At 36.3% G+C, this 21,995-nt stretch overlaps 2 protein-coding genes across 3 annotated transcripts in view; both read left to right on the top strand.

The window, feature by feature from the left end:
* The first annotated feature begins 14 nt into the window (after positions 1-14).
* LOC121430466 (monocarboxylate transporter 14-like) lies at positions 15-12,138 on the top strand. Its single transcript, XM_041627733.1, has 5 exons — positions 15-282; positions 1,515-1,658; positions 7,788-8,135; positions 10,398-10,916; positions 11,956-12,138. The coding sequence occupies exons 1-5, from the start codon at positions 87-89 to the stop codon at positions 12,081-12,083; spliced, it is 1,335 nt and encodes a 444-aa protein (XP_041483667.1). The 5' UTR covers positions 15-86; the 3' UTR covers positions 12,084-12,138.
* Positions 12,139-18,926: 6,788 nt separating this feature from the next.
* Positions 18,927-21,995, top strand: part of LOC121430632 (ankyrin repeat domain-containing protein 29-like) — a 33,322-nt gene continuing 30,253 nt past the window's right edge. The window contains exon 1 of one of the 2 annotated variants that reach the window (XM_041627949.1): positions 18,927-19,370. In XM_041627949.1, the coding sequence (XP_041483883.1) occupies positions 19,359-19,370 (12 nt within the window). In that variant the 5' untranslated portion in view covers positions 18,927-19,358. The remainder of the gene's footprint in view (positions 19,371-21,995) is intronic. The other variant, XM_041627948.1, reaches the window with a different exon arrangement.

The following is a 21,995-nucleotide window of genomic DNA, read 5'->3' as shown; positions in this document are numbered from 1 at the left end:
CTCAGGGTTATAGCTAGCTTCATTCATTGGCTACTGCAACCAGGCTACTCATCAGCATATGAACATCTAGTCTTGACATTCTTAAAATGGGAACGTGTTGCGAGTTGTTGTCCTCTCCAAGTTTACCCGTAGTCGTGTGTATCTTTCTGTACTCGTCAACACATATCGGCATAATGAAAGTCATCGGGATCTACATCAAAGACATCAACATTGATCTTCGGACGACACCAACCGATATTGGAGTGGCACTCGGTCTTCTGAATACATTCTCCTTTATTACAGGTAGGGGTGTCTTTATTTACCTTGCTTTACTATTTTATTTTTCCCCCTATTTTACACCATTTCAAACAAATTTTAAGGCAATATTATAGGTTCGAACCAGATTCCATGATTAGATTAAGGAAATTTAGATTCGAATTGTGGCGAGTACCTTTATTTTCTGCCTGAAACAACTAGAAGTGGGACCTATATTGTTGTTGATGTTGTTTTAATGTTGTTGTCGTTGTTGCATTCGACCATACCTATTGATGTGATCAACATGATCATGATAGCGGGTATAAATCGCCTTCGTATAATGATGCCTTACAAAGATCGATTAAAAGTATTAGCTAAACACTAATCACGGTAATGGATCAACTGGTAATGTTTTCAGCAACGCAAGGAAGTCGATGTGCTATAACAAAATAATGGTCCATCTTTCATCTCGCAGTTTATCATTGGCAAAATCAATATGGATGCAAAGATCCTTCTCCGATCGTCTGAAAGTTCTACCACGCAGCATACAATTCAATTCAAATTAATTTCCACATTTCATTGAAAACACAAGTACAAATTCATATACAGATAGATAGATAGATACAATAAAAAAAACATTGAAATGAAACATACTTCGAAATGTAGTGGGAATCGATAAAGGGCGAGGGCCTCTCAGGGTTATTCCCAAAGGAATAGAACTTATATTAAACGCTTCTTAAGGATATACATAATAACTTGTTCAAAATAGAAACAAAAACAATAGAAAAAGAAATAGACTCTGACACATGGCATCCAGAAATATAAATGTAACTTAAGTGAGAAACATTCGCGTACTCATAGAAATATTGAATTTTGACACGTAGGCCCTATTGGCAATTCTAGAATTTAAAATGTGGCGGTATTTTTCGACAAATATCCTTGGGGTTCGGTCTCTTCTGTCAGGCGTCGGTATCCCCCCCCCCCCCCACCCCCTGTTCCCTTCTGGTAGCCAATTTGTTTTCTGAATCGTTGTCTAGTCAATAATTTTACAGACGCATTCCGACACAAGCACGCTTTCCGGATGTTTACGCCTTTTCCCAATATATACTGTATTTTACATTTACATTAATTGTTTTGTATTATATTATTGATCTGTATATCATTATTATATTGCATATGAAACATGAATGGAATGTCAATCGGATAAAAAATAAATGTTTCATCTAATTGAATTTCATTCAGTAAGCAGATTGTATCTTTTTTTATTTTCTTGATTTTAGCTCCTGTAGGCATTGCCCTATTTCGATGCCATTCCATTCGCCGTCCTCTGGTGATATCCGGTGCTTGTCTCCCTGCTGTAGGTGTGGCGATGGCTTCAATGGCAACTAGCAACGGCCAGGTTGCAATCTGTCTCTCTGTAACAGGTAATATCGAATGGTAATTTGCCAATTCGTCTACTGCCAACTCGTCCACTAACCACATGGTCTACTTTCATTTAGTATAATGCCGTTCCGTCCATCAACATATTTGGTCTAATTATCACTGCTTCTAATAATTTCGTCTAAGACCATTTCGTCTCATAACCAGTTGGTACGATATTTATTTTATTTCTATTCATTTTGCACAATTGACAATTAGTCCAATTAGACCAAATTTTAAATGGACTCAATGGCTATTAGACCAACTGGTTGTTAGACGGAATGGCATTAGACTAAATGAAAGTAGACCATGTGATGAGTAGATAAATTGATGGTAGACCAATGATAGTAGACGAGTTGGCAATTGGACGAATTCGAAATAAACCATATCAAATCATAGCCTTAATCGTCTAAACTATTAGTTACAGCTATTTGGATATTTCCACAATGCTTGTCAAGGCTATTCAACATGCACCATTTCATTTAGAAATTCTTTAAAATATCACCGCTTTTCACAAAGAAATACCAAATTCCATTAATTTATAATCTGTTTCTCATAATTTGTGGAAGCTTTTTTCTAAAGTGACTGTTGTTCGAAAGCTTGTGTTTGAGCTTGTTTTTGTGAGGCCTGCAATTGATAAAAAGTTTTTCAAAAGAACTTAACATGTAGCTTATAGGCTCTTATTTTGATAATGATAAAAACATATTCAATCAAGTTATGGACCAATACATGTGATGAATAGCTGTGTTAGAATCTGATTGTGTCAGATATCATGCATTCACCAGAGAGGTTACTAAAAGTGGGCCAGTGATATACAATGAGTGGTTATTTCCAGTCAGTAACTTCTCTATTGTGATATATTTTGTACGAAATCATCGAGTCACCTTATTTGACCGGTTTGCGAGTTTTTTTAATCAATCACGCATGTATATTAGAACACCCACGGAAAAAAAATATTTCGTGTCTAAAAAAAATATATAAAAACACAAATTGGTTATATGACATCGCTCCGCTAAAAAAAATCTATAATCCAATGGCTTACTTCTGACGTAGGCCATTGAATGAACCCTGAGTGTTACACTGTACCCTAACCTATCCCATGGGCGGTGAAACGTATTTTCGTTTGGGGTGGGCTAAAACCCCCACAAAATGGCACTTATATCGATGGGCTTTACGATGCAAAAGGATATTTTCACTTATCATCTGCGTGAAGGGGTTGCATGCTTTGATGTATTTAAGTTTCTATGTGCTACATATCCTTAGAAGAGCAGTCGCCGTCCGAAATAGGCTCATACTTTCTGAGTGACTTCTGATTGATAATATTAAAATTTAGGCTTTCTTTTTTTTTCCGCGAGGGAGCATAGGAGTACAAAATTCGATACTGAAATGATAAAAATCCCTTTCTGAATGATTATGGCGCTAATTACTGTTAAAATGGCATCCTTGCGAGATGTTGCGAGCGCGAATCGCGAGCTCAATATTTCAGACATTTCATGCAATAAGATAAAACAATTAAACTTTCCGCGAGCAGTTTTTGTAATCATGAAAAAGATGTTTATGTAATTAAAGAGTTAACCCGAGCGCGAAGCACAAGCTGAAATTTCTATTTAACTGACCAGAACAGAAATTTGTCAATGACCGTATTTAGTCACTCATGAATAAGATACGTATCCACCAATCCAATAATTCGAGTGCCAAGGGCGAGCTGAATTATTTTTATATTTCACCCTAAAAAAAGAGCTAATAATTTGTTTTTAACCAGAAACAAAATTAGAAGTGCCTTAGTGCCAACAATAGCCTGATGCGAGCACGAAACGCGAGGCAAATATTTGTGACATTCAAACCCATTGGCGGATCTAGGTCAAGTGGCTCCAGGGGCAAGTGTTAAAATGACGCCTTAACACACGCCCAGTCAAAATAAAACATAATTGCAATAGCTAGTGCAAATGTTTTTCAATATTACAACACTCTAAAAACAATAGAGTTATTAACTTAACATTTGAAAGTTGGAGGAGTAACAACATTTTCTAAATGTTGCATTTACCACTTTAAATGGTTCTACCCAACACTTCAAATGTTGGATTCAGCTTTATACAAGGTTGGATGTAACATTTGGAAAAGGTTGTCACTCCTCCAACCTTTCAAATGTTGATTTAACGTTCCAACTGAATTCTAGGGTTTTTTCATCATACCTAAATAGTCCAGGATAGAAGAGGCATAACCTTGTTTCTTTCATATATACAATATTTTTTATTGCTACTTGTCGATTCGAGGGTGCTGATTACGAATCTGAATGATGCCACTTGTGTAACCTTGAGCATTTTCCGCAAATTAGCAAAATCCAATAAGGCCGCCAAAATATGCAAATTACCCATGAAAATTATAACAATTGTTTTACACAACATATTCATTTTCTGGATATTCAAAATGGCAGCCAAAGGCCCTTGTATAGTCTATTACGTAAAATATGAATAGAGATAACTAATTTTCACCAAAAAATGAGCACTAAACACAAGAAATTGTGATCTATGAGTGAAGTGTATGCAAAATAATCATTAATAACAAGATCTATCATTTATGATGTCATGTATGAGAACATTGCTGAATTTTGATATTTAAAATAGCCGCCACTGTCCCAAACAGTATTAGTATTATGTACAATGGCAATGGGGGCCAAAAAAAAAGAAATCACAAGAGTAAGCACTAATATTATCATAAGGAGTGGAATACTGACTAAAACATAATTGTTCACGAAATATGTTATTTAATATGCCATGTATTTGATAAATGTTGTATTTTGATATTCAAAGTGGCTGCCAAAGACCATCACAGTATTTTGTACAATGGCATTGGGGCCACAAACTTCACAAGAATGAGCACTACGTGTAAAATGCATATTTTTAAGATAAACGAATGGAATACTGATTAAAAACAAAATTATTACGAAATATATCATTCAGGTTTCAAGTTTGTGTTAAATACTGTATTTTTAATTTCAAAATGGCCGATTCGAAGGTACAGCAGAAGATTTAACACAGGTGATTGAGAAAGCCGTTGAAAGTTCTATTTTTTAAAATCAAATATTAACTGTTGCTCAGATAGATTTCCGATCTTGGTTTCGATGCGAGTCTCATGCTCTGTACACTGGAGATGTATACGGAAACGGCCATTAGTATACTCAAGCCAAAATCAGCGTCGGATGCAGGATTTTGAAATAGGGGGGGGGGCGCCAGCGGCGAGGGAGCGAAGCGACCGAGTGGGGGGAGGGTGTGGGAGGGGGGATACCCCCCTCCCACGGCAAGGACTTTTTCAAAAAATCATGTCCAAAAGTCGTATTTTGAGAGCACCTTTAGAAGAAAAATGCACACTTAAATCACTGTAACTTCATGAATAAAAGACACATACTGACTCATTTAGGAGCTGGTTTCCAGTCACACACCGTATAAGCGGTCATTCAAAACATACATTTGGCAAAGGCTCTTCACTTGCTTGCATCGTGTGATTGAAACGTCAAATTTAAATGATACGAAACTGAGACTTGTAATCGATAAGTTCCGAATAATCCATTCTGTTTATTGTCATTTGTGTATTTACATTGTGTGTTTCAAACGAGAATTGTTTAGTCGTATGGCAACATGCATAAAATTTGGTTCTTTTTTCCCCAAAATGCACAATAAACTACAGAAAAAAACGACATCATCTTCTGGTAATCAACCTTTTCCCTCGTATTATTTTCAAATCATCTTCAATAATCCAGTCATTCTGCACAACCTCAAAGTAATATAATGCTTCTTAAGGGGATTCTCATCATTTTTATTGTTTACGTTCAAAGTCTCTCATCGCGTTGCCATCTTAACTTATGACCAGCCAGGATGAAATTGTATTTATATTTATTTTAACATAAGATAATCAATTTTTACGAAGCACTTGTTAAAACTATACCACAAATAATTAAATAAGGTCAATGATAAAATGCTAGAAAATACATGTAAGGAGCTTTGATATCCAGTCCATAATTGTTATTATAACTATCAGTGGCAGAAAATGTAAAATAAACCGAGGCTCGTCTTCGGTATACAGAGTTCAGAAGGCATTTTGTAAGCTTTTCATTTATGAAATTACAACTTGTTTAGACCATGAATTCATATAGGCTTCCAATTTGATGTTTTTTCTACATGTTGAATCAATGTATACTAGCTTTCCAACCAACAAAGTAAATGTTGTAAACTGTATTGATTGCCTTCTGTTGGGCAAAGCTATTCCTGCCAAGTTTGAGCTCAATCATGACTTTTATTTTTTTAAGATGAAAATATGGAAAGTTTATTTATGCAAGACAAACGAAGAACAGACGAAATAGTGGAATTTAATTACTCACACTATAATATATAAGGGATATACTTTTAAAGCTCTGCATTATATAGATCCCATTTGCTGTCTGTGCAAGTCTCGAGGTTCTGAGTGTTCTGTGGGCATAGCCACAAAATATTATATACGTTTTTCGTAAGTGAAATACTTCAGTAAATAATTTAATAACGAATATCACACCCAAATGTATTTCTATGACATGCATGATTAATTCAAGGAAGTTTTGCCGTACAATGCATTATCACGTAAGCGCGATTGAAGGAATGTTATGAGAATGTCCCGCTTTAGATTTAATACCGTGTCCTCCCATTTTGTCATAATTATATTGTGTTAAGATACTGCATACTTAACTAGTTCATCATCATTACAATGTTGTGATTGCTTTCAGCTAGGTTTGTGTCTGTTCAGTGGTGTTGATCTTTTTTTTTGCGTAATCGCTGGTACAAATTTAGTTTCTGAAAAAGAGATAATGATTTTTTTTCATATGGTGGAGCGGTAAATAGTTATTTAGTCTGCAGACTTCTATTTCATTTTTTCATACCATCTTAGAGAAAATTGTGACTTTTTTTGGTCTGGGTTGCAAGATAATGGTTTTGCATTAGGGTTACGGAATAGGAATAATGTTTAGGACTTACAAATTGGCCCGTGGGTTTGGGAAAATGCTGGCAATTTTTTTTAAAGATATATTGAAATCAGCAAACCTATAGATTATCAAACATTAAAAATGGGGTAAGGGGGGGGGGTTAATGTCACAATTTCTACTTTTTAACAATACACAATGTGTCCTCGGGACGTTTTTCCCCAGCACGAAAGTATTTTTATTCTCCCCCCCCCCCCCCCGTCACATAAAAATCTTCGCTCCTTACGCTGACATATAGCTGCCTATACACAGCAATAGCGGAGTGGGGTCGACTGGTGATTGAGAATATACAATTTTGCTCCTTGATAATTCGTTGGAATGATTGCTTCGGCGAAACTTAGTTGGGGCGCCCTGGATAATATGCCTCTGAATCTACCAGAAAGTGTAAAAGTTAGTTTACATTAAATACAAATATGTCTGACCTATACATTTCAGTGAAAACGTACATGACCAAGGCAGAATGATAATGCTGCGCACGTGGCGCCCGATATAGGGCTTCATCTTTGAGTGAAGAATAATCTCGGGGATAGACATTATCATTCGCATCGTTGACACTTTCTCTCGCGATCTGTTACTTACAATTTACATGTATTTGCCATAAAGACGGACAAACGCATGTTACAAAAAACATAAAATTTCGGGAAAAAATTATATCCAATCCAACATCTTCACACTGGTCACTGCACTGCAACTCCCGATTACAAGTGATGCAACTTTCCAACCAATCGACTTGCGCGCCCTGGAATTCCGGAATTTACATATTGCAATACAGTATGACAGAGGTGCATTTGTGCGAACACAAAGGCCATGAGCGTAAGTTAAAATATAGTTTTGACTAGATCTAGCCCTTGAAATTGACTACATTGTACCAAACCAGTACCATCAAAAAAAAAAAAATTGACTACATTGTACCAAACCAGTACCATCAAAAAAAAAAAAAAAAATCCGGCGAAAATAGGGGGGGGGGCGCCCGGGGCGCCCCCCTCTGGATCCGCCACTGTAAAATAAAACAGATTTGCATCGTTCGCCCGTTCAAACAGGTGGAGTTCAAGACGCAGAAGCATGGACTTTTTTCTTGAAAATATTCAATCAATTTTCAACTTATTATTCTACTTTCACTTTCAAACAGGAATAGGAATAGGTATTTTGAAGGCAAGCTGTGTCATGACATTGCATCGTGTAGCTGGGGAAAATTACAACCTATATTTCAGCCTTGGTTTTTCTGGATACGGTTTCGGAATGGTGCTACTACCACTGCTCGCTGAATCACTGCGTGCCCCTTACGGCTGGAGAGGTGGGCTGCTCGTAATAGGCGCGCTGATAGCACACATCATCCCATGTGCTGTTGGCATGAAGGTAGATCTCGACGGGAACAGCACGCAGAAACGTGAAGTCCACTTATCCACAGCCTCAGGGCCATCTACGACAGATAGCGAAGGAAAAGAGGAGCAAGTGATACGATGCCAAAGTGCAAAAGGTAAACCCAAACGGTGATTTCCACATGGCAATTTCTAGATCATAAATTAAAAGCAATTATATTGGCAGTAATACAGGACTGTCATTTCGGAAAAAGAAATTACACTCATAGAATCAATTTTCTACCAATGCTATATTGATACCAGGTGCTTACAGATGAAACGATCATCTCATCATGAGGCAATATTAATACAATGACCTAAGATCACTTCCAGAGCGAATTTAGGAAATGAGATGTAAATGGCTCTCACGTTTGACCATTTTACTATGAGCAAAGGTATTATCAATTACTTATACAGTGCGTCCCAAAAAAACTATACACTTTTGAAATTGCTGCCAAATAAAAAATGAAGAACGTTGGGGGGAAAGACTTAAATATATGGAAAACCAATAAAGTCAACTTTCAAACTGCTCCAAACAGTTGGAAAACTATTCATGCTTGAGCTAGCACTGCCCACTGAAACAAAGGGTATGAAATTAGGGTGGGCTGGAATTAGCCTTCCAATTTGTGTCAGTTTTTGAGAGGCAAATCCTTTCGAACTTGCAAAGTTAAGGGCGTTGTGATGAATTAATGATCAACTGTAACCAGTTTTGGTTGCTTAAGTAATTTTTCTTATAAATTATTAATTTGATTAGAAAAATCATGTGGATCTTAGAAATGTGTTCATGGGAGTCGGGAGAATAGGGGGTGAGATAGGACTTAAGTGGGATAAATAGGTTGATGGAATAAGGGTCAACAGAACATTCAGTCCCGCCCCCTCCCTCTTTTCCCTTCCCCTCCTGTTGAGAGACTGACAGAGCAGAATGTTGATTTAATGATTAAATTCTGAATTGGGGCATAAACTTTTTCCTATCAATCGTTTAATCAACAATTTATTACTAAATCAACTCATTCAATGTGCAATGTGATCAATTAAACATTAATTTTTTTTTCAATTAATCATCATAATCATTAAATTTCTTGGTAATCATTCAATAAAAAAACTGATAATCAGCCACCGGTCATTTGGCAGTTAAGATTGAATATGCTACAATCGAGGAAGTGACACAGAGAGGGGGGGGGGGCTGGGAAAAAAGGTGGAGAGGGGAGGGTATATGTGACTTCTTTTGTAAAAGGACAAAAAGAAGAGGAATGCCCTTTTTACCAAGTCTTAGCATATCTCTTGCTTGTAACAGGTACCTTCACATTGCTCTGACTCTCACGAAAACACTTCTGAGGTCCACAAGATGAATATGCTACACTAAAATTACAATTCCTGTTCATTCATGCATTAAATTTCAATTTAGTAACTCATGAAATTAGCTTATCTCACTCATTAACTAAGCTTAGGAAGTTCCAAAGGACCAACTCCTGTTCATTCATGCATTAAATTTCAATTTAGTAACTCATGAAATTAGCTTATCTCACTCATTAACTAAGCTTAGGAAGTTCCAAAGGACCAACCAGTAAAAAAAAACTGTAAGGCTAATTCCTGCCCAGCCGAGCTAGGTTAAACTCTAAGGAGAGAAGCGGGGGGGGGGGGTGAGATGGGTGGCTAAATGTTCTGTTGACCTTTATCTCGTCAACGTACTTCACTTACCTAAGTCATATTACCCCCTCTTCTCCTGACTGTCATGAACACATTGTTGAGATTCACATGATAAAGACAAAATGCTGCACTAAAAATTGCAATTCATGATCACTCATGCATTAAATTTCAATTTCATAACGCATTGAATTTTCACAAACAACAAACTGAGCACAACTGCTCTTTAATTCACCAAATTACCCTCAACTTTGCAAGTTCCAAAGAAAAAAACCCTGAGATTTGGAAGCCTAAATCCGGTCCACCCTAAGGTTCATACCCTTTGTTTCCGTTGGCAGTGCACGCTCAAGCATGAATAGTTTTCCAACTTTTTGATGTCATTAAAAGATGACTTTATTTGCTTTCCATATCTTAAGTCTTTTCCCCCAAAGTGCTACATTTTATTTGGCAGCCATTTCAAAGGTGTATAGTATTTCTTTTTTTTGGGGGGACGCACTGTATAACTATTTTGGGGGACGTCAACTAATCCATATGGTATTTATCTACATCTAAATGTATGCAAAGTTTAAAATACCATATTCTGGAAAACAAATCCGAGTTCGTCCATCAAATAATACTGCACTTGATATTTTTGTAATGTATCTTCTTATTTTATTACCCAGCTTGATATTGTTATCGCAGAGGCATCGATAATATTTATGATTTTTATTTTCTCCTTATATTACTTCTTTTCAAAGGAGGAAACTTCGACCAAAGCGAGTTTGGTGTCTTCCGTAAGATTGCAAACGGCTTCCGTCAATCTGATTTTTACACGGATCCCATCTTCAATGTGGTATTCGGGGTATCTTTTACCTACTATATGATCCACTGCGGATGGCATTCCTTTCTCGTGCCACATATCCTTCGAAGAGGAGTCTCTGTCCAGAATACGCTCATACTTACTTTCGCAGCAGCATTAGGAAACACCTTCAGCAGAGTCATTGTAGGTGTCCTCACGAACAACTGGTTCACCTCTGTCGATGTCTACATCGTCACTACCACCCTGAACATTGTTGCTCTTCTCGTTGACGTGTATTTCGCCAACTACTATGTGATGCTAGTAACTTCATGCGTATCTGCAATGTCGATCGGAGGAAGGGGAGTGGTTGGGACCCTTGTTATCAGGGATAGAGCCTCTCCGGATCAATTCGACGTCGCATTTGCAGCAGAAAAGTTAATCTCTGGACTTGGGATGTTCCTTGGTGGTTACTTGGGTGGTAAGTGGCAGTAGGGTCTCGAAAAAACACATCTTCACACATCGGCCTACTAGGTCTGTGAGTGTGCTTCTGTTCTACATGTAGCAATTGCATACCTTGTTATTAGATATCAGCCCACTATTAAGCTCATTTTTATACTTTGCGCAATATTAGTTGTTATCTTTTTTACGTTTTTTTAAGACCGATCAGCCAGGCTGCATACTCATATGTGTGTGTCTTTGTATTAGGGGGAGAGGTACGGTCCCCAGTCCCAGGTATGCGCCCATGATGTAAAAATGAGCAGAATTCATTCAGGTCCCCTTATTACTGCCAAATGCTCATCTTTGTAGTTGAATAACTTTCTTAATCGTTGATGGATTTTTATCAAAACTTTCCCCAATATTTTCAAATAATTTTCATCAGGGTCAACTCCCCTTTAAGAGGGGGGGGGGGGATGGGGCACATTCCTAATCAATTTTTTAAAGTACACTTGGGCCCAATCTTACAAAGAGTTGCACTTGATTTAATCAATGGCAAAAATGGAAAGCAAGAAAGTCAACATACAAAATGCATCTTAATTTTTTAAAAAATCTCGATAAAAATGTATATCCATAAATTCATTGATTTCTTAACAATTTGGTGTGATCTCCTTTGTTTAAAAAGGACATTTTGCAAATTTCCTGTAGAAAAATATGACACTGATGGATTTCCCTAGAATTACGACTGATTGGATCAATCTTAACTCTTTGTAAGACGGGTCTCTGGGCTAATGAATCGCCAAACATTCTGCGCAAAACAGTCTCATCCATTTTTTTTCATGAGGTGAATTCAAGACCACGCTTCTAATAAGTTCATAGAAACTCTTAAAGAAATAATAATAAATAAATAAAGGAATAAAAGGAATGACATCAATGTCATCAGGTCACAGATCAAACACACACACAAACTCGACAGAAGAAATAAAAAGAAAAACATTTGTTTCCTTAGATTCATATCTACACGAATTTTATTGACCAAAAATATTGACATTCTAATATTATGAAACATATTGTCTTTTCAGGTGTACTGGCAGATCACTTTGCATCTTACAACGCTACATTCAAAATGTTACCAGCCATCGAAGGTGTTAATTTCATCCTCATTATGATCCTCAGATGTAATCCTAAAAGGAGTACTAACTCAGAGTGACCATGAGACCCGAGGCGGACTTTCGGTTCGCAAACATGAAATGAACACGATTGTGGGGGAAAAAAAAGAAAGGTTGCTTAAGAAAACGGACAGATTGAATCTTGACGTTGTTGTTGATTTTCTTTTTCTTGTAGCTGCATTTTCTTAGGTCGTATTTTGTTGGCATTTCTTCCCCTCATTTTAAAAGGACTTAACACTGGGACAGGAGGGTTGGTTGAACAAAGATACTAAATTTCTGGTGAAAAAAACAAAGATAAATGTCTTACAATCCAGTATTTATCTCTGTTTCATTTTGATGAAATATTTTGAAAAAAACAAACAAACAAACTTAGAAATGGCTAAAGCCAGGTTTAATCAATGGGATTTAGGGGATGATTACAATAAAACCAGGGTTAAATTTCAATTTCAAGTACTAAAACTTCGGTTACTTTGCCTATACACTATGTATTAGTCTCAAGAAAGATAAACCCTGATGATGTTCATCATTCAGTCAATTGGAAATCAACAGATAAATTGCAGACAGCTTTATGCAAGTTATCGGTTTTACGGTTAATGAATACATATATGTATCTTAGTGAGATGACCTTGATGTGGTATGTAGTATAGTGTCCCGGAACGTTAAAAAAAATATCCAAACTGCGTGATTTCCTCCCACAGCAGACCCTAGTTACTTTATAATAAGCTACTGTCATGCCTCATTTGATGGACTGCAGTATTGCTTGGAGACACACATTTAAGACCCATATACATAGATTCCAAGAAATGTTGTTAGATACATATTTTCAGATTGTATGTCGACAAGTAATCCTTTGTTTTTACAACTGCAATTCACTCATTTTATGAAATGGTTTCTGATAACTATGTAACATTTATGCTTAAGTGTCTTAGAATAGTATGTGCTAAAGAAAGGATAGCTTGACTCTTTTCTCGATTCAAAATGCTGTATAAAAATGCCTTTTTCAAAGATTACAGTCAGGTATGAATGTATAAATGGTGATGAGTTTGTAAATGAGTAAGGTCTCCATGTGCGCAGGGGTGGGTTACATGGGGTTTGTGTGTGTGTGTGTGTGAGGGCGTGTGCGTGTGTGTGTGTTGGTGTACGTGTATGGATGAAGGAGGTGGGAGTTACAAGTGTGCATTCATTATATTGTTACATCGTTTGCTCTTAATTATACTTCTTGTAAATATGTTACTCATCACATAGTAGTTGGCGAATATATGTTTGCGATATATGTAAAGGGGGCCCGTCAACAAGCTGTGCGTCACTGTGGTCCCTAACCCTATCATGCTGCATGTTCTAAGTTCTTAGATATTATGCATTGTATAATTGATTTGGTTTGAATAGACTATACTATACTAAACTCCTCAAAAAAAAGTTTGGAAATCTGACTTTTATCGAATCCCTCTTCGGTTTTAGTAAATATCAATGTGTAATTAATATCAATGAATAGAACATTGAATTTTCTTTAAGATGATACCCTATATGATATGACTATGGTTCACATGGAGGTGCAGTGCCTTGAAATGTGGGGCAAGGTCAAAATCCAAAAGCTGCAAAATGACACAATACTGTTCTTTTCCGTGGCGATGAGTGAGTTTCTCAGCGGTTTTGCTTTTACTTTGACCGATAATTCCTCATTAATTTTAGTAAATATTAATGTGTAATTAATATTAATAAATAGATCATTCAATTTTCTTTAAAATGATACCCTGTATGATATGATTATCATTCACATGGAGATGCAGTGCCTTGAAATGTGGGGCAAGGCCAAAATTCAAAAGTTGCAAATTGACGCAATATTGACAGTCACTGTTCTGTTTTCATTGGTGATGAGTGAGTTTCTCAGTAATTTCTTTTGTTTTCATGCACCTTAACATCAACATTAACATGGAATCAAACATACCTCTGCACAAGCAAAAGCATAGCAAACAAACATGCATGGGTATTTCAAACCATGTTATCTCACAGAACCATCACTACAGAAGCAGGGGCTTGGTTTGAATTGATTTTTATCTCTACTGACACAGACAAAAGAACCATGTTCTGTATTGACCCTTCATGGCTATTTCTGCTCGTTTTGCAGCTTTCCAATTCAGACCTCATCCAACACTTTTGAATCCTGTTCTTTTCGTGATAGCATGATCATAACAGGCATGCTGTCATCCTTAAAGAGAAATAAATGATCTTTTGAATGATATCAAATGTGCATTGTGTAAAATTTGGAAATGGGAGAAAGGAATGGTCAAACACAGATTTCTAAACCATTTTTGCTCGTTTTGCAGCTTTTCAATTCAGACCTCATCCAACACATTTGAATCCTGCTCTTTTCGTAATGAGATGATCATAACAAGCATGGTATCATTTTAAAGAGAATAAAAATTATCATTTGCATGATGTAAAATATGCATTGTTTAAAATTGGGAGTAGGGAGAAATTAATGGCCAAACACAGATTTCCAAACTTTTTTTCAGAGGTTTACATTATTTACCATAGTAACCTTTATTGTGATCAGTTTTATATGAACCATTTAAAGGGGAAGTTCACCCTGACAAAAAGTTTATTGTAAAAATAGCAGAAAAAATAATGAAAAATATTGCCAAAGGTTTGAGGAAAAATTCATCAAATAATTAAAAAGTTATTAGAATTTCAATTATTTGATTTGTGACGTCATATGCGAGCAGCATTCCTCCATAGCGAATGGTAAAAAATCAATGAAATGTCATTTTCTCAGAAAATTGAAAATGTTTTTTACTGTACCTTTTGTATATCAATAGACAAATCATTTAACACCCGATCATGAATAGAAAACAAAATCTATTCATCAAGAACCATATAAAATTTGAAATTAATGCGTTTTATATTACATAACACATGGGGCAGCTGCTCGTTTATGACGTCACATATCCAAAACTTTGAACTCTAATAACTTTCTTACTCTTTAACGGATTTTCCTCAAACCTTCACCAATATTTTTTACGATTTTTTCTGCTATTTTTACAACAAAGTCTTCTTCAGGGTGAACTTCCCCTTTAACAATAATAGGAGCCGTGGGGTTAAAGTATACCTACTGCATTATATATATTATACAAATATACTTTGCCTTGAGAGTTTCTGGTTAAAACTATGGGCAAGAGGTGACTCCAGAATAGTACTATTCACTGAGGGGGCAGCCCCGAAGTGAATGGTACTATTGGAGGCACCGAGGCCCATAGTTTTAACCAGAAACTTGAAATTATTTGTTTTATATTTTCGATCAAAAATTTTAAACAAAGGAATATACAGAATAATGGCTTTCCTTTTATCCTCTCTTGTCACTCTGATGGTCTTGTGCTCTTTTCTTTAATAATATCAAATTTTAAAGAAATCCAAATTTTAACAATAATAATAATAATAATAATAATACATTGTATTTATATAGCGCTTAATACGTGATGTATCTAAGCGCTTTACAAAACAATTAAGTAACATACATCAATAACATTGGACAGTTAACATACAAGAAAGGAAATGTACAGTGTAAAGTATTTTCATATAACAAATTACAAATTACCTAAGAAAAACTGCCTACTCAAGTTGGGAAGTACATGAACAAATAATGAAAATAATAAAAACTATGACGTTTATTAATTAATCAAATAGTCAGAAATACCATGACATATGCATTATGTTCGAACAATAAAACAGGCAATAGCTAAACATAAACAAACAAGAAATCAAGGAATAATCGTTTGATATTGACAAGATTAACTTAAAACTTAAAGGAAGAATTGTAGAGGTAAGTTTTGAGAGAAGCTTTGAATGATTCGAATGACGGGGCATCCCTCAATTCTATGGGAAGGTCATTCCAAAGCTTTGGAGCAACAACACTAAATGCTCGGTTCCCATACCTTGTCCGAGCTCTGGGTCCTTGGGCCAGTTGCAGATGAAGATGTGTAGAAGATCGGAGTCGAATGGAGGTTGTCGGGATCCTGGGTGAGAGAAGGTCGGTAATATAAGAAGGGGCTTGACCATGTTGGGTTTTGTAAGTTAGAACCAAGATTTTGAAGATGATACGTGCAGAGACAGGAAGCCAGTGAAGAGAACGGAAGATAGGGGTGATGTTGTCGTGCTTTCTGGAACGAGTTACAAGCCGAGCAGCCGTGTTCTGGATACGTTGGAGAGGTTGGATAAGAGTCTGGTAAGCCGCAAAATAAGCTATTGCAGTAGTCCAAATTTGATGACACGAATGCATGAACTAATCGTTCAGTTGCACTTGGGGTCAGATACTTTCTTATTTTCCCTATCCTGGAAATTCCAAAAGCTGCTGCTCGAGACTTAGATCGGATGTGGTCAGCCATGGTGAGATTCTTATCAAGCATTACACCAAGATCACGGGAGACCTTATTACATCCGACTGACGTTCCATCTCCTATCTGCAGTACAGGGAGATCCTGAGCACCTCTGAACCTAGAGAAGACATGTAGAACCTCAGTTTTAGAGTCATTAAATTGGAGATTGTTCTTTAGTGACCAGTCCTTAACATAGTCAATGAAATTTTTTGAAAAACCGAATTGCTTGCATGGACTTCTTCGTGTACAGATCTCCCTTCTTGTTACGTGGTATGTCTGAATGTCTTAGTGTGTGTCACCTAGAGTGCATGGCATATTACCCTTCGCGAAATAGGGTAGAAATTATTTCGTAAAGAAGCTTGTGTTAAAAATTGATCTATACACAACAAAAAAGTAAGTCTCCCCTTAAACAAACATCAATAAATTCCGAACCAATGCGAGTTTTTAATATATTTTTACTTGAACGTGTAGGTAAAATTGTAAGCTATCCTCTGAGTAAATTTTATGGACGTAATTTACGTCATGCTTCAGTGAGCACCGTCAGAAGGCAGAAATGTCACTCTTCAAAAGTCGCAAGCCAATTATCATTACTTTCATTCCATTTTATTGGACCTAATTCCACATTCTCATGAAAAATAGGCAGAAGGCTTGTAAAAGTTACTTTCTAAAAGACGACACAACTTTTTTGGCTAAATTTCACGGTTGAATAAACACAAGTCCAAATTATCTCAAGGGTGTCATTTTAACACCTCAGGGTGTGGTCCTCTATTAACACCAATTGGTGTCAGTCTTAACGCCACAGTTTTTACAGTGATATAATTGGATTTCTTACACATTTCTATCAATAAACATGATAGAATATGATAACAGTTATTTTTGGGAAGATTATCTTCAACAATGTTCATTGTTTTACGGGTCAATGAACATTTATTGAAAACATGAAATACGATTTTCAAATATTATAGGCATGTATTGTTCCATTTTGCTAACTGAAAATGATCTTTTCTCAACTTTTTCGTTATGTTCATGACCGGGGTTCATGACAAATTAACATGGTTCAATGATTCAAAGGTTTTTAAACATTCACGCTTGAATGAACATGTGGACTGTGATAAGCTCTTTTTACGTTATTGGAGAAAATGCAATTTGTAACTATGAATATCTGTCACAAACCTCCTTGCATAGTTCATTTGATTTGATTTTTATGAAAAACCCGATGTTTAATGCATCAGTGAACACACAATATTAAAAAATTATGCAAATTGATGAAAGTTCAAGGCCTTGGCCCCACTCTGTGTCGTACCAAATGGTTATGTTGGTGTGCACGCCTTTTGGATAGTGTTACTCTAAAGCCATGTGCGAAGTTTCATGAAATAATTGTTGGCAGAAGTAACAAAAACCGTCCATGAAACAAACCCTCATTTCATATTTGTTAAAATTTTGACTTCCTCTCTCATAGACTTGTGTACATTATGGGTGCATATGTTTAAGAATGAATAACCCCGTATTCAATATGGTGGAACTTTTTATAGCAATGTAATTTGGCAGTAATTTTTATCAAACTATGGTCAGAATTCTTTGCAAAAATGAAATTGATTTGTTTATTCATGGATGAGTGAGCACGTATCGAAGAGGCAAAATTTGTGTTTTCAATGTCACAGACTGATTTTAAAGGGAAATAAAGTGAGTATTGGGGGGAAAATTCGAATACATAAATGTATTATTTTCCTATCCATTTCTTATGATCAGTTTAATTTATGGACAATGGGGGAGGGGCCTATAATCGGGGGAGGCACCAACATTTTCATATTTTAACATGATCTAATACCATAAACCTTATGATGATACGTCACAGTACATGGGCCGCGAAACGGTTTTCAAAGTGGGGGGGGGGGCTGACCATGCAAAAAACCACAATCGTATGGTCATTTTTACATTTTTGTACCATGTATGCTTTTGGAAAAAAAGGGGGGGGCGCTTCCGCGGCCCCTGCAATACATAGTGCTCACTCAACCATGAAAATACGATATCAAAATTGTGTGTGTGGAGTGGCTAAATGATGGATAGTCAAACAGCATAAATATAATTCACCTAAAAACTTTTGCCCAACTTCGTATTTGCACAATCTGAAAAACGACTCTTATGACTTTCAAAAATAGTCATTTTCAATTAAATTTTTAATTAATTATGCATGACTCAACTGATCAATCTCATTTTTCACCAAGAGTTGCTTAATGAGTGTAGAAAACCCCCTACGAAATATCATATCTCAAAATAATTATTTTCAAAAGTTACAGCAATTTGATTTAGGGGGATTTTTTTACTGTTTTGTATACATGACAAAGATTAATCAAATTTAACGCAGATAATAAGTAAGATATAATTAGATTAGCTAGCATCCATAAGCTATACTATGTGCCCTACAGTATTCCAGTACTGTTTATATACCATTTATTTCTCACAACGGTTTTAGACAATTAATAACCAAGCAAGCTGTGTTTAGTCTAGCCCCATCAACGTCCTCATATAAGATATGCTGACAGCCGCATTAATATTTTAATGGCTATTCGAGATGTAGACGTTTGACCCCGGTACTCCTGTTTCACTGCGCCTGGAGATAGGGGCGAGTCAGTGTCGTAGGCTCCGATGTCGAGAACGAAAGCCCATCACATACCTTACATTCCGTACTAAATTCTTCTGGGCTTGTCAAAATACGTTGCCTGTCCTCAGCTCGGTTTACGGAGACAACATCATCATAATGTACAATCCAGGCACTCGAGTCGACCCGCTTAGTATTCGTTTCGTCTCCTGAATTGGACAAATATACCCAGGATTTCTAGCAAAGACGACGGGTTGCATCACGAGACACAGATATAGTGAAATTCACCTGGAGTCTTCCCCGTTCAAACCTTTGTAGAATTCGGAAAACAAGTTAAGTTGGTCAGCATGTCTGCGAAGGTATGTATTCTTTTGTTACATTATTGTTGGGACATTTGCGGTCACATTTGTGGTGACACTCTTTGCAATATTATACGTGGTACTCCTCTATGGAGATTTTATTTCGATCTTAAAAATTACCTGGAATGATTTTAAGTAAAGGCGTGCCTTTTGGGAGCTTGTGCATGAGTCATTCTACTCCATGTATAATCTCAGTAACATAGCAGACGATATCACAAAAGAACTGGTTATTGATCAGTGTTGGGGCTGCGCTGGTGCGCAATGTTTTGTTATGCACGTGCCTGTCTGGGGTGATATTCTGTATTGATATCCCCTTTCAAACAAGCATTGTATGAATTCGTTGGCTTATAAATGTGTTGTGATACGAACGGTTGATTAATCAAAGACGTACTAAACACTGCATGGCATATCTAGTGTACCAAACCATTGTTTGTGTGGGTAACGTTATGCTAAAAACAAGGAATATGATACAGACACTGATATAAAGCTAAACCATTACTTCCATGTTAATACAATGTAAGAGAGCTTTCACATGAGCACACAACGATTTTTTTTCGACTTTGGACTCTGTAGATCGGAAATCATGATTTCGCAACTGGGTGTGAATGGGGGGGGGGGGGACAGGGGAGATGGGTCGTCTTCGGCGAGTGAAGGGAAATAAAGTCCCTTCGAATTGAATTCGAAATACAAAGAAGTATGTATTTTTAGGTGTGGGCCCATACTGCACTCCTGTCATGCCTGTACGTGTTATTGAACGCGATCTATCACCATCTCACATCTCACGTATTAACTCTGTTGCAATTGTATTCTTTCTGCAAGGGCAAATATTGAAAAAGTACGAATCAATAGATTGTTTGTACTCTGCTGACAGAAACTTCCTTGTGTCAATGGAGACAGTTCATTATCCTTTCAATAGAAATGGGGTTCACGTTGTAAACCTTCCACGGATTAATATCGAGTGCATAAGAAATATCATATTTTGAGAGAATAATATAGATATTTGCCAAAGAACAGCAATAAAGTGATATTTTTCCCATTCTTGGCGCAGCACACATGTGTCAAACGATTGCAGACGATTCTCCATGATATACTCTATATCTTTGGGACCCCACCATCTCTACCCTATGCACCATTAAACCCCTTCGTCTGTTGAAATGTGTGGAATTTTGTTTGTTTTGCCATTAATCTTTGATGTGTTTGTCTCAGTAGTTGGACTAGATATTTCATTGACGTCTTTCCTCTTGTGACCTCACTACACTGCTTAAATAAATGATAATGTACACTTATCCATATCAAATCTTTATTAACTTTTTCTTTCCTCATACCAACTACAATAACTTCAAGAGAGTTATTGTTTCATTTAATTTCAAGTCAGTTCGTTTACTGTATTTCATTTTCTCTTTCATTTTAAGATGACTACAATAAAATGGACAGCCAGAGAGTCGCCAAAGCAAAATATTTGTTCACTCCATTTTAAAGCAATTCGTATTAATCTATTTTGTTTTCACATTTAAGAAAATTGAAATAAAGTAACGACGCTCGAGTGGCCCTACATTAAGTCGTTATGCTAAATAGGGCTTATCTGGGGTTAAATAGGAATGCACAATAAAAAAAAATAGGAGGACTGTAAAAAAATTGTAAGATGTATTTCTGTAGAGCCCTATAAAAAGAAAATAAAACCTTATTCTAAATCCCCTAAATTATATATATCGTGTTTAACTGCTTTGCATGATTTTTTTTTATTTTTTTTTTTTTGGGGGGGTGGTGAATTAATTCATATTTTAAAGCGTCTTCCATCCATGCATCATAAGCCTAATGGCTTCGTGGTCGTGTGTCTCAAAAATTGAAACACGATCTTTCTGCGAGAATTGCGATAAGAGCGCATGAAATTAAAAAAAGACGGATGATGTTCATCATATAATCTGACAGTTATTGTAGATAAAATTTTCCACTTCTTCTCAACAAACAAATCACAAATGATGATATGCATTTCATTTTTAGTACTGCAATATTTTTAGGTAAATTAGGCCAGTTACACAGACAGATAGAAAACGTTGTAAAAATACAGCCATCTTACATAATCATAGAAAGATTCAATATCAAAGTGAATAATAAGCACACAAAAATATTTGCAAAACTGTCAGAGAAAAACGAATGGAGTGAATGAAGGACTTTTTAAATACAGAATAGTGGAAATGAAAACATGAACTATTTGTTTTTATCTAGCGGAAGGAACGTTCTTGATATGCCTATGCCTATGACTGACAATAAAGCATAAGTAATTACAGTTGAAAAATGTGGCATATTCTCTCTAAAAATGAATTCAATTTTCACATAACGATGAGGCCGGATGGCGGGGATCACCAACTTGCTAGGTCACCATCAGATGGTTTGATTTCATTCTTGAAAATGTTGTTCAATGAAAAAAGTAATTACCGAAGAGGTCAGCTAAACTATTTCAGCCACCAAGCCGATTACCTATCCACCCAATGGAAAAGAAGATATGTAGTAAAAGATTAATTGGTAAACGTCCCTGGTGAGAGATCAAAATGACCCAATGATTTATTGGAAGGTATGTACTTCTGGGGGACGTTCCATATCAAAGGCCTTACGGTTTTACTTAGC

The sequence above is a fragment of the Lytechinus variegatus genome, chromosome 17, assembly GCF_018143015.1.
Source record: "Lytechinus variegatus isolate NC3 chromosome 17, Lvar_3.0, whole genome shotgun sequence".
Classification (NCBI taxonomy): Eukaryota; Metazoa; Echinodermata; class Echinoidea; order Temnopleuroida; family Toxopneustidae; genus Lytechinus; species Lytechinus variegatus.
The sequence above is the reverse complement of the archived record's forward strand: the minus strand, read 5'-3'. Positions and strand labels throughout refer to the sequence as shown.